The sequence below is a fragment of the Trachypithecus francoisi genome, unplaced genomic scaffold (genome assembly GCF_009764315.1).
Source record: "Trachypithecus francoisi isolate TF-2019V2 unplaced genomic scaffold, Tfra_2.0 Lachesis_group4, whole genome shotgun sequence".
Taxonomy (NCBI): Eukaryota; Metazoa; Chordata; class Mammalia; order Primates; family Cercopithecidae; genus Trachypithecus; species Trachypithecus francoisi.
Window position 1 is genome coordinate 103,516,270 of NW_022681469.1, and position 24,235 is coordinate 103,540,504.

Here is a 24,235-nt window from a genome sequence, read left to right on the forward strand (position 1 = left end):
GCCTCACCAGTCACTTCCTTTTCCTGGCCCTGGTGGCTCCAAGCTCTGCTTCAGCTGAGAGTGTGACTAGGCGATCCCATTCCTGGCCACCCTGGCCAGATCCCACACACGGACACGGATGCCATCAGACTCTGCTCATCTCTCCTGTGACTGCTGCACTCTCACAACACTCTGGAACAATAGCAGGTCTCCTTTCTGCTCGTTCAGACTGCCTAGTACTGCATTTGGAAGATACCCTTCTCCACGTGTTTAAGCTTCTTCTTTGAGGACCACACGTAGACGATGAAGAGCTGGAAGCTACCCGATAACTGCTCCATCTTCCATTTTCCAGATGCGGAAACTGAGAGCCAGTGACTTTCCCAAGGCCACATGTGACTACGGAATAAGCCAGAGGAGGCCCCCAGGCCCCTGCTCCAGGCCTCCTCTGCCCAGGCCAGGTGGTGAATGCACTGCATCAGCAGATGGCCTGCTGAGTGACTCCAGTGAAAAACCAGAGTTGGGGACAGGTAGCAAAGGACAGACAGGGGGCTCCCGATGCCTCAGCCAGCACTCCTCCTCCCATGCGCCTGGACAGAGCAACCCATGTAGAAAGGCAGCCATCCTAATCTCTGCTTTTGGGACAGGCCCTGAGGCCTCTGCCCGGGCTGAGGGGTGAAAGCACTTCAGGTGGACTGACCCTCTGGCGACCACACCTGCCTCCTCTTGTTCTTAAGGCAGGTCCCATTGCCTACCCAAGGGACATCTGGTATTGCCAGGGCCTGGTCATTTCCCAGGGCTGTGCCCAGGCCTTCAGGGTCCTTGGGAAAGTTCTGCGGAAGGCAGTCTGACAGCAAGAGCTTTAGTCCTGGTCCCATTTCCAGCAAGTCCTCCCACTCTCCGGCTTACCACCAAACCCTCCAGTGCCTTCTGTGGGGCCGAAAAGAATGGATCCCACATCCAGAAGGCCAAAGGGAAGGCAAGGGAAGGCTCAGGGACCAGCCAGCACACCAGGAGAGAAAGGTCTGTGTTCTTCCTCTGCTTCGATCCTGACACTCAGATGTCAGAATTGTGAGGCCTCGTAGTGGGGGTCTCAGAGGTGGCAGGTCTGCTGGCCTTAGCTCAGGCCACACCCGCCTTCTGAAATGCGTCCCTCTCATTTATACATGTCTACAAGGAACCCATCTCAAGGCTGCCCTTAGAGCATCATTACAATGGCAGTCCTAATGTCAACAACAGAAGCTAACAACTACTGAGAACAAGCACAGCCCAGCTGCCCTAGGCTCTCTGCATGATGCTCTGAGGCAGGCACTGTTCTTCTGACCCACATTTTACAAATGAGGAAAGTGAGGTACAGGAGGATTCAGTAAGCTGCCTAAGGTCAGGTAGCTACTGAAGGGTGAATCTAGATTCAAAGCCAGGCCAACCAGCTCCAGAGACCGCGTTCTTTACCCCCGGAGTGTGCGGCCCCTCCCTACAGAGCCTGTGATGCCACAGCTCTGCTGCCGCGACTTCCCAGAGCCCTGAGATCTGCTGCTGTCTGGCCCTGGCCACATCCCACCCAGCTCATGGCCAGGAGTGAATGTACAGCTCTTCTCTGGCAAGAGGCGGGTGCTCCAGAGCCCTCACCTAGAGCAGCCCTGCCACCCCAGGGACACTAATCAAAGTGTGTATCACACTGCTAAGCCCTCCAACCCACCCAGGAAGCCGCTTTCTGGTCACCTCACCAGCTGGTCCCAGGACCCACTTCACTGACAAAGAGCTCCTGTATTCCAGTGGTGGCTGCTTCCACTCGGACAGAGAGAAAGCTGTGCTGACCTCCATCTAACAGCTGCTTCCTGTGTCCTGACCCCACCTATCCAGCTCTGCTGTCAGTAGCCCTGGCTGTGGCTGCTCCCTGTGCCGTGCCTCCAGGACCAGCCCTTGAGGATGCAATGGCAGGAGCTGGATCCCTCACCCCAAGTCCATTCTCCTCAGCCCCCAACCAGGGGCCAGCATCCCTCCTTCCCAGCTTCCTCGCCATCCCGGCGGGGGGTGACAGGGGGAAGAACTCCAGTTCACAGCACTGTTCCCACAGTGAAATCAGAAGGCTCAGGGCTGCACATCCCACAGGAGTAAGGCGCGCTTCATACCTGACGAATGTTTTGTTGGAGAAAAGTCACCAGATCTTCATAGCAGGCCAGACTGTGGAGCGTGAGCTGCGAAGACACACACATGCAGGATGAGTGGCCCAAGCCCGGTGCAGTGCCCCATCCTGGATTAGCTTCTGTTCCCCGGCTTCAGTAGCTACAAAACCCCACTTGGGAATGTCCCTGCATCAGAGAGCAGCGTCCCCAAGTCGGGGCTGAGAGGCACGGCCATCCGTCTGCGTGACTGAAAGGCTGCCTGGCACTGCTGGAGTCGCTGGGACTCAGGCAGCCCTGTGGCAGCCCTGGACCTCAGACTCCAGAATTCCAGCCTCCTGTGTGGCCCCAACAGGGGAGGGCTGCACCCCATGGGCGAGTCACTGATACCAGAGAGGAGGCTGGTGCGGAGGTCGATATCCAAATCACAATAGCCAGACCAGGTGGAAGTGAACCGGCCATCCTGAGTTCAGCGGGAAGCAGCCCTTAAGAGTCTCCTTTGCTTTCTCAGGCAGGCCAGGAAAAAACACTTCAAGAGAAAATATTCAACAATGCAAGACCCTCAGTTAGGGTCACAGGGCAACACATGCCCAAACCGAGGTCAAATGAAACTAATTTGTTAACACAAAAATTCTCAGTGAAGAGGTTGGCAAGAAGTAGCTGAAAAACTTCACTGTTTTTATATTTTACAAAATACAAAAATATACGTCTCCCATTATGTCCCTGATTGTGTATGACTTAGATCTGGCTTTATGGCTGGTGTTCCAAGCTATTAAAGTTCCTCCCCACGTTCTAACTTTCTCTCCCTCTCCTTACCACCCCTGCCCCACCCCCTCCCACAACAATCCAGGAGCAGATGCTAAAGAAAGAGGAAGAGGGGCACAGGGAAGCCCAGGGCTTCACCAAAAGGCATTCCGTACAGACCTCACCAGACAGACCTGCACACCCTCAAGGGGACAGGGAGCCAGTCAGCCTTTATTTAGACCGTCAAGCCAGCTCTAGCAGGAGCTCATCCCCAAAGCCACCTCACGTCTGTCCCCACCCTAATCCCAGGACGAGGATTCCTGGGACCTGGGTTGCGGGAAGGCCAGCCTGTCCCCAGCTGAGGAAGGATTTACTTATATGAAAGGAGACAGTCCCCAAACAAAGCCAAAGGTTGCGTGATAATTTTCCAGAAAGCCATACTGTTTCTAAGACTCCATCTGCTTTGTATTTCCCTGTTGGACTGAACTGCTGTGTTCTTGAAGCCCTAAAAAGGAAAGGAAGGTGCATGAGTCCTCCGAGTGGAGAGAAGGCGTGCCCTCCAGCCGGGGCAAAACCACATGTGTCATTAAATAAAGACAAATAAGAAGGTGGCTCCAGAGAGAAAATGGAGCCAAGAGTTTCTCGTTTTTCCCCACTTTGAACTCACCCACTAGGCTAGGCCCAGAGAACTCCAATAGCAGGATTCAAAAGAAAAAGAAAAAAAAAAAAAAGAAATGGAAAAAAGACTGCAAAGGGAGAGCTTGGAATAACCAAACCCAAACCCAACCCCTGGCAGTAGGAAGCCTGACTCTCACCGACAACTGACAAATGTGTTTCCAGACTGCGGAATGCTGACTTGCCCTTCGTTTTCACTGATGGAGGAACACCACCTCCGTCCTCTCTGAGGCACCCCCTGGGTGTGCAGTCCCCAGGGGTGTGCAGCCCAAGATGGCCGGGAATCAGAGCCGGATTTGGGGCCCCGTGCTCCTTTAGTGGCTGTGTAGCCTTGGACCAGCCACCCTCCCTCTCTGGGCTTCTGTTTTCTAATCTGTAAAACAGGGAGAAACTGAATTCCTGCCCCATCTGTTCTCAGGGCTGCCCTGCAGATCCTAAAGGCCAGGATTAGTAAGTTAACCGGAAGGTGAGTACCAAAGACAAGTGACAGTAATAATAACAAAAATAAATAACAATATCTAATACGTGGTGCTTAGTATGTGCCAGACACTGTCCTAAACACTTCACAATTATTATTATTATTTATCAGCTATTCATATTGATAAAATGATCCAAACTGATAATCATATTTATTATATATCATTTCTTTATACTGACTCATTTAGGTCTCACAGCCATCCAAGTAAGTAATCGTTATAATCATCCCCATTTTCCAGAGGAGTAAACAGAGCGGTTACATCAATTGCCCAACGTCACACAGCCAATAAGCAACAGCATTGGGAGTCTGATCTAAGAGTCCTTTCTCTGAAGCGATATGCTACAGTGACCAATGTGCCCCCAGAGTATGGTCCTTGGCCCCAAAAGCGATCACCTTTACTACCGCTTAGCTTCACAGCTGGGACAGTGATGCTTCCACTCTGACGGGTCAGGCTGAAGAGCCAGCAAACCTTGCACGTGGGTTATATGCAGTAGAATGGGGCCAGTGGTGAAGAGATGATGCGGGTCAGAATAACTGGGTCCAGGGCCTGGGCTTCATCTCACCTCCCTGAGTCTTTATGGGATGGGGACCCAAGTGACAGAGCAAATGGCAGTGTGCTTTGGGGACTGGGAAGAGCAGTACAGTGGGGTCAGGACTGGATCAACCTGAAGGGCTGTTTCCCGAGGTCTCCAGATCAGAGAACTATAGAGAGGAGCTGGCTGCAGGGGTCAGAGGCTTCCTCTGAGGGGTCACCCCAGAGCTCCTCAGGAAGAAACCAGGGCAGACAGACCACACCTTCCACATGAGAACTGGAGCCCAGAGAGGGCATCACAGGGCCGCATGGAAGGACGGGGCTCTCCCTGAGTCTGGGGCTGCCCAGCACATCAGGCTGGCTTGCAGGGCTCCTCCCAGCATGTGGCACAGGGTGGGGACCGGAAGGACCCAAGGACAGGAGCGCAGACAGCCAGCTTGCCGGCAGCTGCCAGCAGACGATGAGCCATGGCAACACAGACCTTGGAACCACTTACAGTGCGACAATGGCTCTCTCTCGGCTCCCTGCTCGCCACACAATATCTGCGAGGGCCAGGGTGAGGCAGCGGGTCCGGTGGGCATCTGAAGGCTGCAGGCCCCTGCGGACAAGAAAAGGAAGGCATTTATGCCCATGTGGACACAAGGCTGAGATGGTGCAGCTCTGCTTAGTGTGGTCAGGCAGCCCCCTCTGCAGATGGCCTGTTCTTTCCCTTGCCTGCAGAGGGGCCACCTGCAGCCCAGGAGCCCCAAGGCAAAGCCCAGGAAAGAGGGGTCTCCGCAGCTGAGGGCCAAAGGAGGTGCCTTCAAGTGGGAGGCCCTGGGTGGGGCTGGAGAAGGAGGAGGCAGAGGAAAGGGCCCATAGGAGCAAAGGGGGCTCTGCAGGCTTGGTGGGGCCCAGAAGTGTGTGAGAGAAAGGGCTATGAGTTCTGACAGGGACTGAGAGGCCCAGCCAGCAGTGCTCGGGAATGACTGCCATCTCAGGACTCTGCTCTGGCCCTGGCCATGCCCACCTCCAAGCACCTGGAGTCAACAGCATGTACAGGCGGTGCTCTTCACTCCCAGGGCCAAGGGGACAGCAGCCTCACTTGCTGGACATTTAGACACAGAGTGACAGGACGGATTCAAGGATGAGCTCTGTGTTTTGGGTGGGTACATGGTGGTGCCATCAAGTGAAATAAGGACAATGTGGCTAGGAAGAGGTAGTTGGAGATAGAAGATAATGAGTCGCACTTCAGACTTACTGAGTTTGAGATGCACTCAGATCTTTAGATAAGGCTGTCAGTCATGTAGAAAGCCCAAGAGAGCGGCTGGGGCTGGCACAGATTTCCCAGAGACAGAATGAAGAAAAGCAGAGACAGTGGCCAAGGGTGGAACCCTGTGGAACTCTAAGGAATCAGTGGAGGTAGAGAAGGAAGGGTCAGAGGGGCGGAATGAGGAGAGAGTGCCACGACACAGTCTTAGGAGCAAATGGACAGGCAGTCAGCTGTATCAAACATGGCAGAGACCTCTCTATAATAAAAAAGGTAACTAAGAGGTCCCTGGTGCCTGCACTGAATGAGAGGGAAGGGAAACGGCTGAATATACATATTTCTTTCCATTTCACATTCCCAGGACTCCTTCGAGCTATACTTCTAGGCTTCTCTTGGATTCTGCAAATTTTTAAAAAACTCATATGGAAGCTAGCTGGTCTCTCCCTAACAAACAAAAGGACTTGATGAAGACCCTGCTAAGGCTCAAAGGAAAACAGAGGAGGGGGTGCCTGCCTTCAGTCACCAAATAATTCCTGAGCTCCATGTGGAACTGTTGGGGAGGAAGAATACTGAAGTTTGTCCCTCTTTTCCAGAGCAGGAGAAAAGAAACCAGGAGCCCACCACAGTGGGCAGCATGTGGTCACTGCCCGGTGCCTGGGATATATATCCAGTGACCTACACCCAAGCTGCTGTGATCCAATTACTTTAAAAGGTGACAGACCACAGTGGCCCCTCAGTTTCCTCATCCATAAACTGGCAATGACGACTGCACCTCCCTCATGGCTTTACACGAGATGTTTGTAAGGCCCATGGACCAGTGGCTGGCATGTGGTGACTATTGAATCAATGGTGCCTATTACTATTGTCTTTTATGAAAACATCAAGTCCCCACGTGGGCCATGACAAGGAGAAAGTGGATTTCCAACATCTAATATGAAAGTGACACCAAGCCTCTGACACTGGAAATCCTTCAAATCCAATGAGACAAGCAACAAGCACTCAAGCACTTAAGAAAATAAAACAGTGACTGCCTGACACTTCTTTAGCCTTAGGAAGCCCATCATGTTCCTTGGAGGAAATAGTTACCAAGCATTCACCGAACCGGATGCCCCAGCTGCTGGGAGCACTGGCCCAGGTCACGGCTCACTATGAAAACAACCATGAGAAAACACTGCTCTAGGTTTCAGGAGAGCCCACACCAAGGACTAAGGGAACCCTGGAAAGCAGTGCTTATCAGAAAAAGAAGAAAGGACTGGACTCAGAACCCACAAACGTGACTCCATTACCCCCACAGCTCCTGCTTCATGCCCTGCTCTCATACAAATGATGGCCATGAACTGTCAACTGCACATCCTGAATACCTCATGCCCACCCTCCCATTGCTGTGTGGCCCAGGCCAGGGTGTTCTGCCCCTTAGCTCAGCTGTTACAGCCAGTGCCCCACCAGCATTTTTGCTCCATCTCGCCCCCCGTCCAGTCGCCATTGCACATACACATGGGGTGGGGGTGGGGGCGTGTCTTCCTACAACACAGGTGTGACCTGTGTTCCCCGACAGGGATAGATGTTATACAAAATCATGCCTGGAGTGTACCTATGCTGGAAAAGCTCCCTATCTGGAAGTAAGGAGACCCCCTGGCAAACACTTCTACACTAACTTACTGAAGCAGGTAATTCTCAGTTGGAAGCTTCTCAGTGTAGCAACAAATAAGACTTTAAAAGCCAACACTGGCCAGGTGCAGTGGTTCATGTCTGCAATCCCAGCACTTTGGGAAGCCCCGGGTGGGAGGATCGCTTGAAGCCAGTAGTTTGAGAACAGCCTGGGCAACATAGCAAGACTCTGTCTGGAAAAATTAAAAAATCAGCCAGGTGTGGTGGCACATGCAGTCTCAGCTACTCAGGAGGCTGAGGCAGGAGGATCACTTGACCCTAGGAGCTGGAGGCTGCAGTGGGCCATGATCATGCCACTGAATTCCAGCCTAGGTGACAGAGTGACCCTGTCTCTTAAAAAAAAAAAAAAAAATTAAAAATGCTTGAAAAACCAACATATATATTTATCATGTGCCAGACACTGTTATAAGCTCTTTCCATGTTATTTCATCAAATTGTTAAAGCAACCCTATGAGGGAAGTACTATTATATCCTCTTTTTAAAATGGGAAAATTGAGGCATGGAGGCACAGTGATTTACCCAGATCAGATAGTAAGTAAAAACTGGAAAAAAATAAACACTGAGGAAGGAAGGAGAGCTTGGGCAAGTTGAACCAACTGTCCTGGGCACCTGGTTTTAGGAACCAGCCTCCTTTGCCTTTGACCCTGTCTTTTCAGCACCACGTAACACAATCAAGAGATCTTGCTCTGCGGTGGGGCCTGTCCCCTGATCCTACAGGCTCTGCTTACAGCCCCTTTGAACCACCATGTGTCCAAGCACAAGTCCTCATTCTTTTCACTGGCTTCCAGTTAGTAACTCTGCCAGTCTCTCTTTTCCCTGGGCCTTCTCCATCTTTCTCTTTTGAGACACAGTTTTCTAGAAAACTCAGTGGAGTTGGAAAAAGTACAGTGGTCAGACAGGTAAGAGACTTGGGCTCGATTCCTGGGTCACAGGTTCTGGGGAAACCATTGCCCTCCCTGGCCTTTGTTTGCCTGCCCACCTACAAATGCAGGCAGGCACTGGGTCAGATGCCCCCAAAGCATCATTCCAACGCTGCCATTCTGTCTTTAACCCAGGAGTTCCCAACCCTCAGGCCACAGACTGGCACTGGTCTGTGGCCTGTTAGGAACAGGGCCGCACAGCAGGAGGTGAGCAGTGGGTGAGCCAGTGAAGCTGTGCTCCACCTGCTGTCAGGTCAGCAGTGGCATCAGACTCTATGGGAGCAGGAACCCTGTTGTGAATTGTGCATGCGAGGGATCTAGGTTGCACGCTCCTTATGAGAATCTAATGATAAATGTAATGCACTTGAATCATACCGAAACCATCCCACCCCATCTCCAGCCCGCAGAAAAGTTGTCTTCCACAAAACCAGTCCCTGGTGCCAAAAAGGCTGGGGACCGTGGTTTTAACCCACCTCAGATTAGCCAGGGCTTTATGTGCCTGCGTAAGAACCTGCACCCACAGATGACAACAGGGGAAGGAGGTGCTGCGTCTGGAATCGCCCAGGCCTTTACCAGATAGCTCAGCGCATGCCTTCACTGGCAGAACACGGGTGACAAGCAGGTCTGCATTTCCTGATCAGTCAGACTCCTTCCAGGAGGCTGGCACCTGGCCAGCCTCTTAAACCAAGAGAAGTTTCTTTAAGAGCCGAATTCCTTACAGGTGAAGTCCAGGAAAAAGACATTTATCTAGAGATAGGGGAAATAAATGATCTTGAGGGAATACATCCTGCTTTTACCTAAATTACCCAAGTGTTTCAGATGAAAGAGATGCTTCTACCCTAACCTTCTCAAAATAGCCTCACCTGTCCATGTGACGTGCCCATGGAGCCATGTACAGAGTCTATAGTCAATCTGGGGGAGCTCCCTGTCTGCTCCCTCTCAGGGTCAAAAGCTGCAACAGAGGGTAGAAAGGCTGGCCTGGGGCTGCAGGACCATGGGCTCTGCTACCAATGTCCACAGAGGCCTTGGGCAAGCTCCCCTCCTTCTCTGGGCCTTGAATTCCCCAATTTCAGAGGCAAAGTGGAAGTGAGAGGAGGACTTGCTGGATTCCCCGACTCTCAGATCTGCACCCGCGTCTGAGGGCCGCTCCTGGCCTGTGGCTCTCTCCAGGCCTTCACGGGCATCAAGAGCTCTTCATCTCTTTCTGTGAGCCCAGCCGGCACAGCATCTTCTCAAGTGGAAAAACACCGAGTCCTGCCGCCCAGCTCTGTCCTTCCCGAATGAGGAGAGGCCGACTGCTGGCCTGATGGAATGAGTCTTAATGAAGCCAGACAGTCCTGCAGAAAAAACACCACTGCTGCCAAGATGCCTTTATTTCAGCGTGACTTCCCTGGAGAGTACGATCCCATCCTCTATCTGCTTTCACAGAACCATTTCCCCATCAGTGGTGGTGGGCAACAACTGAGGTGGGGGCCTCCAGGGCCAAGGCAGACCTCACACACAGGCAGGAAAGTGCAGGGGCTGCCTCTTGGCCCTCGGGCCTGAGCTCCCCAGGGCCCCAGATCAGAAGGCAGCTGATGGCAGGTCATTGTGGTGTTCCTGAAGAGAACAGAGGGGCCTGTCTTTTTTTTTTTTTTTTAAGCTGGATCATGTCTGAAATCCTAGAATTTCAGGGTCAAAAGGGAGTGCTAAAGCCTCACACCCAACTATGCACACATGGCTTTTGGAGGAACATCAATAATGCAATCAATCAATGTGAAAACTATGTAAGTCAATGAAACCGAGGAGCTGAGGACTGAGAGAGGTTCCTGCTCACGTGACCCAGTGTTTCCCCTTTGCTCGCGTGGGGCAGGGGCTCCGTAGGTGTTTGCTATGTTGTTCTCTGTACTCTTCTGTGTTCATCTTTTCTAACTTAAAGCCAAAGGGGAGGTTCCATCGTGAAGCCGTTCATGAACAGATCCACCCCTTGGTCCCTAGGAGTCTGTATGGGTGTCCAGCGATGGAAGTCTAAAACTCAGAGCCCTCAGCCTCCCTCCTGGTCTCCCTGGGCCCCCACTGCTCCATGCCTCTTGCAGGGCACAGCAGCACAGTGTGACATAGGGGCACCAGGTACCAGTCTTGGTTCTGCCAGGGATGCCAGATGTGACCCTGAACAACCATCTTTCCCTCTCTGGGCCTCAGTTTCCCCATCTGTACCATGGCAGGCTGAGTTTGATGGCCCTACTCACTTGTAGAGCCCTTGAAGATTTACCAAGGACTTTGCATTTTCTTATTGAGTCCAATTTAGGCAGGCCAGAGATGACTATTCCTACTTCACAAACAGAGAAAGTGATGCTCCATTTCCACACAACCATAATCCAGGTCCTGACCCAGTCTGGTGCTCTCTTCAGCACACTTCCCCTCTCCCAGGGTGGCTGCGGGGCACAGAGCCATGCATTCCCCCTCCCAGCCTGGGCACCAACATCTACAGGCTAGACACCCACCCACTTGGCAAGGACGACCTTCTGCAGCCTCTGACCTGCAAGGCCTTGGCAAAGCAGTGACATGGACTCCACCTCCCTTCTCTTCTCCAGGCCCCAGAGAGCCCGCCCTCACTCCCTGGTCTTCCTGGTCTTCACTTGACAGAAGCCCTAACCGGTCCTCAGGAGGGTTCTCCCTCCCCAACCCCTATCTACCCGGGACCTGAGGCAGGACCAGGGCAGGAGAGTGGGAGGAGACTGGGGTGGGAAGGCTGGGGAGGGCATCTGGTGCCTGCTGCCCGGGGCCCACTACCAGGAGGAGGCGAGTCCTTGCTGGGGTCAGGGGAGAGGGTCTCTGGGCCTCCCCAGCTTGTCTCCCTGCGAAACCTCTGCCTGAGTCCCCTGAGGCTTTTTCAGCAAGCTCCATAACTGAGCCAGGTTCTCCACTCCTCCCTCTCAGTTGAGTCTGAAGGATGTCCCCTGAGGCCTGCCAGGAGGACTGTGGGAGCAGGAAGTCAGACCACTTCACTCATCCTACACAGCACAGCACCTCTGTGATGGGGCAGCAGCCGGTAGGGGTGGGCTACAAGCAGCACCCAGCCCAGGGGGTGGGCTACAAGCAGCACCCAGAGTTTCAGGGCTCCAAACAAAGGCAAGGTCACTCTCCCACACCATTAATCCTTCCAGGCTCGCTGGAGAAAGTGGCCCTGGCCAGCAGGCTATGCTCTCCTAGCTGCACAGCACAGACCTCCTCTGGTCCAGCCAGGCAGGCCACCCCATAGGGTCCGGCTCCTTGGCACCTGGCACACCCCCACACATGACAATCCCCAACAGGCCAGCAGTTCCTTCTTCCCTCCTCCTCTGCCCACCCCCACTGGCCCCAGGACCCAGTGGGCTGCACCATCCTTGGCCTGCAGCTAGGAGGTGCCTGCCTGGCCAGCAGTGACAGGTAGAAAACCTCACTCCTCCAGCTAAGCAGTTTTCTTTCTACCCAGAGTCCCCCTGGGATCCCAACCTGGATGGCTTTTGCCTTCTAAGGCCTGGCTTCCCTCCCTGATATGGAAAGCAGAGCTCGGCCCCCATGGATGTGGCCTGGGGGATACAGAAGCTCTCACATCCCCTTAGTGGGGTGGGGGTAGGGCAACAAAAAACCAAGTTGGCCTTGTGCCCTGAGCAGTCGGCTCTTCCTGGAACATACTTAAATGCCTTGTCCTGATTGTTGGGAAACTATCTGTAAGTTCCCCTAGAAGCCCATGTTGAAGTTCAAAAGCAACTCTGAAGGAGCACTGGGCCGAAATGAGTTGAGAGACAATCTGTTGCAAGGGCCAAGGCTTGATCCAAGCAGCTGGCGGCACCCAAGCCCCCTCTGGCAGCCTGGCGCTGACCTGCCACTACCCCAGGTCCTACCCTCCTCCTGCAAATGCTGCCCTAACCATCCCCAGTGACTTCCCCACTCCTCTCCCTGCCCACAGGCTTTGCACATCTCGTTCTCTTTACTGGAATACCAATCCGCCTCCCCTCCCTGTTTGGATAACTCATTCATTTGTCCATGTGTTCACTCAACAAAAATTCTGAGGGCCTCTTCTGTGGACCAGGCACAGGGTTGGATGCCAGGGGCCTGGCTGTGAACCAGCTCAGGAAGGTCCCTGTTCTCATGGGGCTTGTGTTCTGGAGTGGTGTGGGCAGTAGTAGGTGGCAGCAGATGTGGACAGGTAACCACATCGATGAGCAAGAGCACCAACTGGCAGTGCAGTTATTAGAGGCACGGCCTGGGTTTATCTTAATGGGGGAGGTCCGAGGAGGCCTCCACAAAGATGTGGCCCATGTACAATGAGAGAAGCCAGCAGGTGCAGAGCCTGAGCACAGAGCCTGAGGGCCCAGGAAGGAGTTTGAGAATATTTGCCGTGAAAGGGAAAAAAATCTGAGGGGAAATAAGAGTGTGCAAGGATGCATATGAAGGGGAATCAGGGGTTCTGTCCATCCTTCATATCTCCGTAAGATGAAAATGTCAGTCCACCAGGGAGCCCACCCTGAGCCACTTCATGTCCAGGTGAACCCTTAGCATGTCCCCTGTAACCACCTGTTCCTATCTGGCTCTCCTGTTCAATCGTAGGTGCCATGAGGGCACCTGTATGTGTCTTGTTCAGCCCCGTATCCCTGCTAAGGACCTGGTAAGTACACTCTGCATATTTTTTTCAGTGCAAGGAAGGAAGGAAGGGAGGTAGGTAGGTGGGTGCGTATGTGCTCAGTATCCCTGTACCCTCTGAGGGCAGCCAGGGGTTCTCACTTAGCAAAGATCTACCCAGTCAGGAGCATTCCTGAGCATACAGGACTGTGTTGAGTCCACCAGGGAGAGCTGATGGCAGAGTCTCTGCCCATGACATTCAAACCTCCCAGCCCTTTGTGGGGCTGAACTTCCAGAGCAGGCAGTGGGGCATGATCCTGTACAGACAAGAGCCATGAAGGATAGACCTGAGAGTAAAGGGGAGGGGAAGCAGAGAGAAGAACAAGAACAGGTGAGATCTTGCCACAGAAGTGTTACGTTGTTGTGCTTCTGATTAGCATCTTTGGTTGGGGAGGTAATGCCTTGATTATTACTGTGCAAAACCACTGGAAAAATTATAAGATGCCAAGCATGAAGAGCCACCTTCATTTGAACCCTATCTAAGGCAAAATCATCCATGCTGGTGAAATGTGTTTCACTGGAGTACCAATCTTGGCTGGATGGCTCTCCCAGTGAACAGCGTCTTTCCCAGGAATGCACGGGCAATGGGTCTTGTTATCCATGTAGCACCCAGGCTTTTCAAAAAAAGATTCTCAAATGCTTATTTCAAAGAACAAGTACCTTTCAATAAAGTTCAGGAACTGGCAAGATTAAGTATGGTTTTAAAATCCATTTAAGGATTAATGTCACTTCAGGAGAATAGGGGTGCCTGCTGGGTACCAGAGGATTCTTCTGGAGTACTAGAAACATTTTTTCTTAATCTAGGCAGTGTGTTCAGGGGTGTGTGATTTTGTGATAATTCATTGAGCAGAACGCACATAGTATAACTACTTTGTATATGTTATATTTTAACTAAATTTTTTTTTTTTAAAAGGCCAATTGCCAGAAGTTCTGTAGCTCCGAGGGTGACTCAGTACAAGCTGGTCACCGGGCCTGCAGGGAGGGAAAGAGAGGCAGGCCACCTCCTAAAGGAGGCCTCGCCTCCAGCTCCACCAGTGCTCTGCCAATCCTTTCATCTTGGCACCAATGACGGTATGAGATAGGGGTTTTCTATCTGCCTCTCAACCTCATGGAGCATTTCTGGAGAGGACAGAGCTCATCTAAATCTCCCCTATATCATTTGTGCCTGCACAGAGATGTTCCAGGAATGTGTGCTGAATGAATGAGAATGAGCTGCTCATGTGCAAACACTTAACGTGTGAAATGAAAATTGAACGGCTGCAGGGAGTGGAAGCGATGAGTCTGTGGGGTGGCCTGGAATGTGTGGTTACGAATGTTGGCAGAGGGGAGATAGCGTGGGGAGGGAGGGGAGGCCTGGACTCAGTCAAAAGGTCAGCAGGTCGACCTGGTGGGTGTAAGGGATTTGGGCAGCTTTGCTGTGTGAGGAGAGGAAATTGGTTTCAATGTTGTTCCTGCAGCCCCTTCCCAGGTGGAGCACCACTGAGAACCCTCCTCGCTTTTAGAAACAAACGCATACAAGTCTCCTTAACACTGGTCTGCGCAGGCCTTGTCAGCTAGCTGCCATTAACCTCTCCTTTCTTGACCTGCAGAAGACAGGAAATATCAGGGAACACACACGCTTCCTTGCTTGTTTTTTCTGGACACTCTAGAGAAGACTTGGGAAAATAAGATATTGCCAGAATGATCACTGACTTACCGAGCACAGTCAGCTTTGCTATCTCCTTCAAACAGGAGTTTCTGTAGGACACAGCCTTGGACAGCAGCCAGGACTCCGCAAGGACCACCCTGCAAAGAACGAGACCATTGCTGCCAGTGAGAACTGGCCTGGGGCAGAGTTTTTGGTTTCACCCAAACTCACCCCAGAACCCAAGTGACAGAGTAAAGGGGCCCTGCCTTCTGCAACAGAAGGGCTTCTGATGTGGCAACTGCTTCTACAACACACTAACCTTGGGTCACAGAGAGGGAGTGACAAGGCCCTGCGTCCACTCCTAGAGGAAGGGGCCAGCTGACAGTGTGTCATGGGAGGAAAGTGACTCTTCATAACCAGTCAGCTGTGAAGCCAGGGACATCACCATAGGTGTTCCATCATATAGGGAAACGTTTCTGTGTCTACAGGTTGAGAGTGTTAACTGTCTACCCAGCCTTCAAGGCCCATCCTAAAGGCCTCCTCCTCCAAGAAGCCTTCCTGACCATCTTGGCTGGCAGCGAGCCCCTTCAGCAGCCTATGGTTATGTGAGCTCTGCGCTCTCTTCTGCTCCCCTTGTGGCCTGCTTTGGTACCACATTAGCTGTATCTTTGTCCTTTCCCACCCTGTAGTGCAGAGGCTCCTTGAGGAGCTCATCTCTGTAGGCATCACAGGGCTTAGCACAGGATCTGACTCCTGGGACACATTGGCAAAGGCTGGTGGGACTGAACAACACAAACAGACCTCATTCGGATTTAAGGATTGTCTGAACGGTAGGCTAGGGTGCTCATGAAGACCAGCTGAGTTTGGCCACCAGAGGCAGGGACAGAAGCTGGTGGTCCTGGGGCTCGACCTCAGGCAGTGTGGCGCAGGGGAGGTTCCTGGGGCTTAAGAAACTGAACCGGACCAAGCTGCTCTGCTCATCTGCTGATTCTTGATCCTGGGTTTAGCTTATTTTCTGCCCATGAGTATAATGTGGGAACTGGGTATAAGCCATGTTCTAGATCTGCAACCAGCAGCCTCTGCTGGCCCAGCTTCTATTACACCCTTCACTTCAAGCACTTGCTCCGCACACTTGATCCCTCTGCCTTTTCCTGCAGCCCTCAGACTTTCATACCGCTTCCCCTTCATTCATATGCCACCTGCCTGGAGTGCCCTTTCTCCAGCTCTATCTGCAAAATCCTGTGAATCTCTCAATGATCAGCCTAAGAAGGCCCCATCCAGCGGCCCCAAGCAGACTTAAGGCCTCCTACTGCGCTCTCCTGCTGAGGATCGCAGCACCTGCACCACTCACAACAAGTGCTCCTTAAATCCATGTTCAATTTGAACATCTCCAAAGCAGAGGGTCTTGTTCCCCAGCTCTCGCTCCACCAGCCATATCTGAAGTGCCTGCACCAAGTGACAACTCAGCACATGCGGGGCTGGCTGGCCCAGAACAGCCCAGCTAATGCTCACAGGATTAACCAAAACCGGGAGGTACACCCGCCCCTATGCATGATGGCCCAGCAGAAAGGTCCCAAGGAAACCTAGGAGCAACCTGCCTTGTTCTGCACAATGCCGTATTTTAATGAGGCTGTGTTACTAAAGGAAAAACTCTGAAGTTTCCATTCTTCATTGAAACAGCAAGAGCTGGAACCAAACAGAAGGGTCTTTATTTCCTATAAAAAGAAGAGAGAGTTTTACTGGTTGTTTTAAAAGCAAACAACAATACAATGTTCAGTGTGCATATTCCTGCAGAAGTTGTTCTTGAATTCTAGCAGGGAAGTCCATTTTCTAGCACGGTTCATCTCTTTTCTTTTTATTTTCCAAGCTCATTCTTACATGTGAGGAAAGATAAACTCAATCCTGAGGGTCTTACCTCTGGAACATCTTTAAACCAAGCCGGCCTGTGCTCACATGGGACAAAATCTTTGTAAGCTCCTTACAGGGGCCTTGAGAAAGAGAATTTTAGATTTGCAAGGGATCTTGGAGGTCCTCTGACCCTCCACAGGCAAGACTAGGGGTTTTCAAACTCGACCTCACATTAGAACCACGTAGGATAGGAAGTTCCTAAAAACAATCTTGATGTTCAGAAAACACACCAGTCAATTAAACCCCAGTTGCTGAGTGTGAGACTCTAGTACCAGTAGTTTTAAGACTCCCTCAGGTGATTCCACAGTGCACCGGGTTTGAGAGCCGGTGCTCTAGTGCAGGGTTAGTAAACTGTGACCCACAGGCCAAATCTGCCCACACCACCTGTTTGTAAATAATGTTCTACTGGCACACAGCAAAGCCCATTTGTTTCCATACCATCTGTGGCTGTGTTCATACCATGATGGCAAAGTTAAATAGGTGCAGCAGAGATCACAGGGCCAGCAAAGCCAAAAATACACTATTGAGCCCTTTACAGAACATGCCTGCCAACTCCTGGTCCAGTACAACTCTCTACCATGCGTAAGAACCGCCTCTGTGATGCCGCCCATGAGTGGTCCCCCATGAACTCTGCTTGAACCACCCCAACCCCCCAGCGAAGTGGTTCCCACCATCTCTCAAGGCAGCCCTTCAACTTTTTCACAGCTGTCTTCTCCAGACTTCTGGCTGATAATGAGTTCACTGTTCATTCCCCCATTAACCCACGCATCACCCTCCAGAGCCCCCAGAATGGTCAATCCCTTCCCCATGGACAGGCCCTCAGATGAGAAAGGCAGCGTGTCCCCACCCACTCCCCTCATGATGGGCCCACCCTCTCTCTGCCATAGTTTTACATCTGAGGGGGTCTCTGAAGCCTTGAGTGAGTCCCAAGGCCAGCAGGTGGATTCTACAGCCACTTCCCTGCACCCCCTGTCTGGGTCAGACCTTTCCTTATTTTCCACCAGAATCAGCTCTTTTTTTCCTTTTCATTAAATATAAGGAAAAATCTCTTTGACAGAAGCATTTGTCCACATGTCATCAAATGTGGGCTGGTGGCACACAGGAGAAAGGATGTGTGGATTCATCTGTCGGGGCTCAGAATGACAGCTCCCGCTAGGCACAGTGTGGTCAACAAAGCCTGCGAACCTGGACTCTGCTTTCCACAGAGGCCACGTGCCCTGGGCCCTCCTGTTCTCTCTGCAGGCCTCACTTTTTCCAGTTGCTTTTGGAAATGCTACTGCTGGGTAGTCTTTAGGAGCCTAAGGGGCCTGCCCCAAGTGTAAGTGCCCTCTGCAAAGACTCATCGTCCCGTGAATGTGGTGACAGATGACAGAGCACCTCCTCCCAGGTTTGGGGCCACTTAAGTGTATCTGATCCTCTGTAGCTTCAAAAGAGACAATGGAAGGAGAAGGGGAGATATGAGAGAGAAGGGGAGAGGGGAGGAGAAGGGAAGGAAACGAAAGGACAAAACCTCTAGAAAAGTATTTTGCTCTTTGATTTGTATGCTGAGTAAATCTGTAGTAAGCAGGAAGAAAAGGAGGTCAGCTGTGTCCCTAGGAGTCTTATTTTTCCCTCCTGGATCTTGGTGAAAGGCCAGAAGAGGACAGCGGGAATGACATTCCATCCTGCAGGAGCCTCTGGCCACGGGAGTAGTGAGGCCACCCTAGTAGCCGAGGATGGTGAGCAATCCCAGACACCCCTGCAGAGGAGGCTGCTGTGGCCAGGAACCCTCTCCAGGTCCCCTGTGACCATGGGGCCCTTTAAGTGGCCATGGAAGTGCACCTGGACAGTGCTGAAGAATTGTTAACACCTCCCTGTCCTTCCCTCACTGCAACCTGGCCAGAGCTTAGGAGACCAGTACAGGAACAGCGCTGCTCTAATGGGGACAACTGGATCATTCCCATTACACCCTAACGGTACTCACAGGGACATGATAAAGCAGCTCTATTCCCACAGTGTTTGGAGGGGAGGACATAACCTCCTCCCTCACCTTTTGTCTTGGAGAGGGAACAAGAGCTGCCAGGACCAGACTGCAGTTTTCCTGACTCTCAGTTTTCTTCTACATCACACATTTTCTTCTACACCACACCCAAATTTCCATTTCAACAATGACCAAGAGATTACAATGAGCTGGATTGGGGCAGAAACACCAAAATCACGCCATCCAGACCCATTCAAATCAAGATGCATTTAACCTGGGAGTCTCCTTACACTTACCTTTGCTACTGAGAGGTCGATTGGCTTTGATGCTGTCTGCAGCTTAAGCACTGATGGGACTGGGGACAGAATGACCTCTTCCCTTATCAACTCATCCTCCACATCCTCTGAAAGAAAACCATGGCCATGTGAGCCCCTTGTTATGACTCACAGAGAACAGAATATGAAGTCACTGAACACCACAGACATTGCTAAGTTTGCAGAAGGTTTGAGTGAAAGGAGAGTTCCTCCCCAGTTCATTCACCTCAGCTCTGTTTTGGGGCTCCCAGACCCTCAGTGGAAGGGAAGCAACCAGATCAAGAGAGTCCATGCTCCTTGCCACAACCCTGTTCTGTTCATACTACGAGGATGTTGCCAAGTGAGACTTAGCTACTGGTCCACTAGAAAGTTCCACACATGGACATACAGTGAAACAAGTGCCCGGGGCCTAAGCCATGGAACCAGGACCAGGAAAGCCTAGCTCAGACACATTTCTTAAAAAAGGTGGGCATGACTCGAAAGATCATTCCCCTGAGGACGAAGGTGAAGAGGACAAGACTAGGAAAGAAAATGGAACCATTGCTGATAAAATAACTATTGCAGATGATCACTATTGTAACTTGCATTTATTGACTGCTTGAATTTGATCACCTTCCTCCACAACAGCCTTATGAGAAAGTAATTATTATTACCCTCACTTATAGATGAGGAAACTGAGGCTTAGAGGAGTTAAGTAACTGGCCCCAAGTCAATCAAATGGAGAGTGGCAGAGAGAGTGACTCCTAGTCACTCTGCCATCCCACTGCCCTGGGCCTCCAGCAGGGAGGACATTAAGCCATATTCCAGATATTGTCATCTCATAGTAGGGCAACTGAGGCCTGGAGAGGGTCCCACCTGGGTCTCTGGTAGCACCAGCTGTGACTTCCCAGTTAGCTAAGGCCCCCTTGTCATTACACCTGCTGCCACTGCATTTACCAGAACACAGTGATAAAGGACCCAGGGAGAAACAATGCCAAGGCAACGGTGCTGGCAAGGCTGAGCAGAGTGAACTCCAGAGGGTAGCTGAGGGCTTGGCTCTGTGAACCCAGCTCCCTAGAGGGGCCTGCTAGAGCGGGCCTGTGTGGGCGGGGGTAGTATCAAAGGCCACCACTCCCAGGACACACAGCTTATATCTTATGCTGCAGCCTCCCTTCTCCCCAGGGAGAATCAGCCACAGCACAAGGAGAACTCCTAGAGACTCAGGTCACTGAACAAGCCAATAGATTCTACCATTGGGCTGGGAAAAAAAGTCTGGAATTTAAATATGAATCTGAATTTAGATGAGAATGCTTCCGATATGGTTTGGCTCTGTGTCCCCAACCAAATTTCATCTTGTAACTCCCATAATTCCTATGTGTTGTGGGAGGGACACAGTGGGAGATAACTGAATCATGGGAGTGGGTCTTTCCTGTGCCATTCTTGTGACAGTGAATAAGTCTCATGACATCTGATGGCTTTAAAAAACGGGAGTTTGCCTGCACAAGCTCTCTCTTTGCCTGCCACCATCCACGTAAGATGTGACTTGCTCCTCCCTGCCTTCTGCCATGATTGTGAGGCCTCCCCAGCCACGTGGAACTGTAAGTCCAATAAACTTCTTTCTTTTGTAAATTGCCGAGTCTCAGGAACATCTTTATCAGCAGCATGAAAACAGACTAATACAATAAATTGGTACCAGTAAAGGGGAGCACTGCTGAAAAGATACCCAGAAATGTGGAAGTGACTTTGAAACTGAGTAACAGTTTGGAGGGCTCAGAAGAAGACAGGAAAATGTGGGAAAGTTTGGAACTTCCTAGAGACATGTTGAATGGCTTTGACAAAAATGCTGATAGTAGTATGAACAATAAGGTCTCAGATGGAGATGAGTAACTTGTTGGGAATTGGAGCAAAGGTGACTGTTGTTATGTTCTAGCAAAGATATTGGCAGCATTTTGCCTCTGCCCTAGAGATTTGCGGAACTTTAAACTTCAGAGAGATGATTTAGGGTATCTGGTGGAAGAAATTTCTAAGCAGCAAAGCATTCGAGAGGTAACCTGGGTGCTGTTAAAGCCATTCAGTTTTATAAGGGAAGCAGAGCACAAAAGCTCGGAAAACTTGCAATAGAAAAGAAATGTAATAGAAAAGAAAATCCCATTTTCTGAGGAGAAATTCAAGTTGGCTGCAGAAATTTGCATAAGTAGCCAGAATCCAAATGTTAATCCCCAAGACAAAGGGGAAAATGTCTCCAGGGTATGTCAGAGGTCTTCATGGCAGGCTCTCTCATCACAGATCCAGAGGCCTAGGAGGAAAAAACGGCTTCATGGGCTGGGCCCAGGGTCCCTGTGCTTTGTACAGCCTAAGGATTTGTGCCCTATGTCCCAGCCACTCTAGTGATAACTAAAAGGGGCCAATGTAGAGCTCAGGCTGTGGCTTCAAAGGGTGCAAGGCCCAACCTTTGGCAGCTACCATGTGGTGTTGAGCCTGCAGGTGCACAGAAGTCAAGAATTGAGGTTTGGGAACCTCTGCCTAGATTTCAGAGGATGTATGGAAACACCTGGATGTCCAGGCAGAAGTTTGCTACAGGAGCGGGGCCCTCATGGAGAACCTCTGCTAGGGCAGTGCAGAAAGGAAATGTGGGGGTGGAGGCCCCACAAATAATCCCTACGGAGCACCACCTAGTGGAGCTGTGAGAAGAGGGCTACTGTCCTCCAGACCACAGAATGGTAGATTCACCAACAGCTTGCACCATGTGCCTGGAAAAGCCACAGACACTCAACACTAGTCCATGAAAACAACTGGGAGGGAGGCTGTACCCTACAAAGCCACAGGGGCAGAGCTGCCCAAGACCATGGGAACCCACCTCTTGCATCAGCATGACCTAGATGTGAGACATGGAGTCAAAGGAGATCACTTTGGAGCTTTAAGATTTGACTGCCCTGCTGGATTCTGGACTTGCATAGGGCCTGTGGCCCATTTGTTTTGGCCAATTTCTCCCATTTGGAACAGCTGCATTTACCCAGTGCCTGTACCCCCACTGTATCTAGGAAGTAACTAACTTGCTTTTGATTTTACTGGCTCATAGGTGGAAGGGACTTGCCTTGTCTCAGATGAGACTTTAAACTGTGGATTTTTAAGTTAATGCTGAAATGAGTTAAGACTTTGGGGAACTGTTGGGAAGGCATGATTGGTTTTGAAATGTGAAGACATGAGATTTGGGAGGGGCCAGGGGCAGAATGATATGGCTTGGCTCTGTATCCCCATCCAAATCTCATCTTGTAGCTCCCATAATTCCCACGTGTTGTGGGAGGGACACTGTGGGAGATAATCAAATCATGGAGGTGGGTCTTTCCTGTGCTGGTCTCCTGATAGTGAATACGTCTCATGACATCTGATGGCTTTTAAAAACAGGAGTTTGCCTACACAGGCTCTCTCTTTGCCTGCCACCATCCACGCAAGATTTGACTTGCTCCTCCTTGCCTTCCACCATGATTGTGAGGCTTCCCCAGCAACGTGGAACTCTGAGTTCTCTATTAAACTTCTTTCCTTTGTAAATTGCCCAGTCTCAGATATACTTTTATCAACAGCATGAAAATGGACTAATACAGCTTCTTAGTTAGGGTCTCTGAAAAGCTACCCTATGACCATGGCCTTACATAAATAACCTAAAACAAAGACCAGATGTCTACCCAGCAACAAGAATGGGACTTAAAAACATGGTCGTGGGTAGAGAAAGTAAGAAACCAAATGAGATATATATAACACAATGCTATCTATGTCAAGTAAAAATGATGCACACAAAACATTATAGATTTTGCAAGAGCATACACAAGAAAAAGATACAGATTAAGCATAAGAGAATTGTTGCATATGGGAAAGGAAAGTAATAAGAGTATAAGGGGTAGGGCTAAAGATAAATAAGGAAAGAAAGTTAGGAGGGAGAAAGGGAAGGAGAGCGGGAAATGTAAAATGCGGGGAAGGGGGCCAGGCACAGTGGCTCATGCCTGTAATCCCAACACTTTGGGAGGCTGAGGTGGATGGATCACCTGAGGTCAGGAGTTCAAGAGCGGCCTGGCCAACATGGCGAAACCCCATCTCTACAAAAATACAAAAATTAGCCAGGCATGGTGGCATGGGCCTGCAATCCCAGCTACTCAGGAGGCTGAGGCAGGAGAATCACTTGAACCTGGGAAGCAGAGGGCGGAGGGTGCAGTAAGGTGAGATTACACCACTGCACTCCAGCCTGGGCAACAGAGCAAGACTCCATCTCAAAAAAAAAAAAAAAAAAAAAGGGTAGAAAGGAAGAAAGGGAAGAAGACTGATAGGCAGGCTTTGCAAAGACCAACACTGAGAATGTTCTCTGGAGGAAAAGAGATGTGTGATTAATTCCACCTTAGACATCTGAGGCCCCAAACAAAGGGGCAGGATAACTTGAGTGATTCCAGATTACTGGAGGACTGTCCCTGAAGGGTTTCTTGCAATGCCTTGAGCCAGATTGTTTCCTGGAGGCACAAAGTGATAGTATTTAAGACCATTTAGAGGTTTCTATTTAATCTGAGGTTGTCAGGGAGGGAGCCAGGCCTGAAACATGCTCTGCCTGGGTCCCAGGAAGAAAATCTGGGAATGAAGGCTGGGGGCCCAGGAAAAGCAGACCCTGATGGAGCATAGGCCAGAGTGAGCCCCTTGGAAAAGGCAAACTCCTTTGGCTTCTACAGGGAGAAATTGCCCTGAATGCAGGGAGTTGGTTCAGGACCATACAGCAGGCCTCGGGCCCAGATGTGGTGGGAACACCATGCAAGGGAAAAACAAAACACTCCAGAACGACATGTTGGCCAGGCAGACAATTTGTAATGTAAATGTCAGTGGTTTGAGAATGCTATTTTTAAGGTCCTGGTTTAAATGTCTGACTGAAAAGCAGGAAAGGATTTTGTTTCCCATACCATTCTACGTGCTTTTTGTAGGATGTATGTATGTATGTATAAAGTAATTGGGTTTTATTTCAATAGGGAGTCAAAGATACCAAGGGGAATGATGTTCATAGGAGATTCCATAGGGAGAATGGTCCGCATAGCTTTTTTCTGGGAACCTGTGTAGAACTTCCTACTGACCACAAGATATCTTCTGGAAGTGCCCCAACACCAGAAACTCAGAACCCTTCCTGGCTCCAGTTTCAATAAAAGACCCATCTCTTCTTTACCCTTCTACAAGAGCCCCAGGCTGAAACCTCTACCCTCTCTCACCCACCATGCCAGTCCAGCCTCTAGATCACTCTGCCTCCAAAATGTCTCATATTCTGCCCCCCGTTGCCTTTCTCTCTCCACTGTCACAGGAATATGCCCTTATGTTTCTATTTGCTCAGCAAGAGCATTCTTGAGCAGCCATGATGTACTAGGAATGATGTAGGACACACAGGTCAGAGATGACTAAGGCCCCACCCCTTCATT

General features: G+C 50.8%; 1 protein-coding gene across 6 annotated transcripts in view; it reads right to left on the reverse strand.

Moving 5' to 3' along the window:
- Positions 1 to 24,235, reverse strand: part of MINDY4 (MINDY lysine 48 deubiquitinase 4) — a 125,829-nt gene that overhangs the window by 37,036 nt on the left and 64,558 nt on the right. For all 6 annotated transcript variants that reach the window (XM_033194616.1, XM_033194613.1, XM_033194614.1 and 3 more), the window contains exons 7-12: positions 18,801 to 18,907; positions 16,235 to 16,351; positions 14,706 to 14,794; positions 5,025 to 5,126; positions 3,285 to 3,348; positions 2,109 to 2,174 (exon numbers count right to left, since the gene is read on the reverse strand). In XM_033194616.1, the coding sequence (XP_033050507.1) occupies positions 2,109 to 2,174; positions 3,285 to 3,348; positions 5,025 to 5,126; positions 14,706 to 14,794; positions 16,235 to 16,351; positions 18,801 to 18,907 (545 nt within the window). The remainder of the gene's footprint in view (positions 1 to 2,108; positions 2,175 to 3,284; positions 3,349 to 5,024; positions 5,127 to 14,705; positions 14,795 to 16,234; positions 16,352 to 18,800; positions 18,908 to 24,235) is intronic.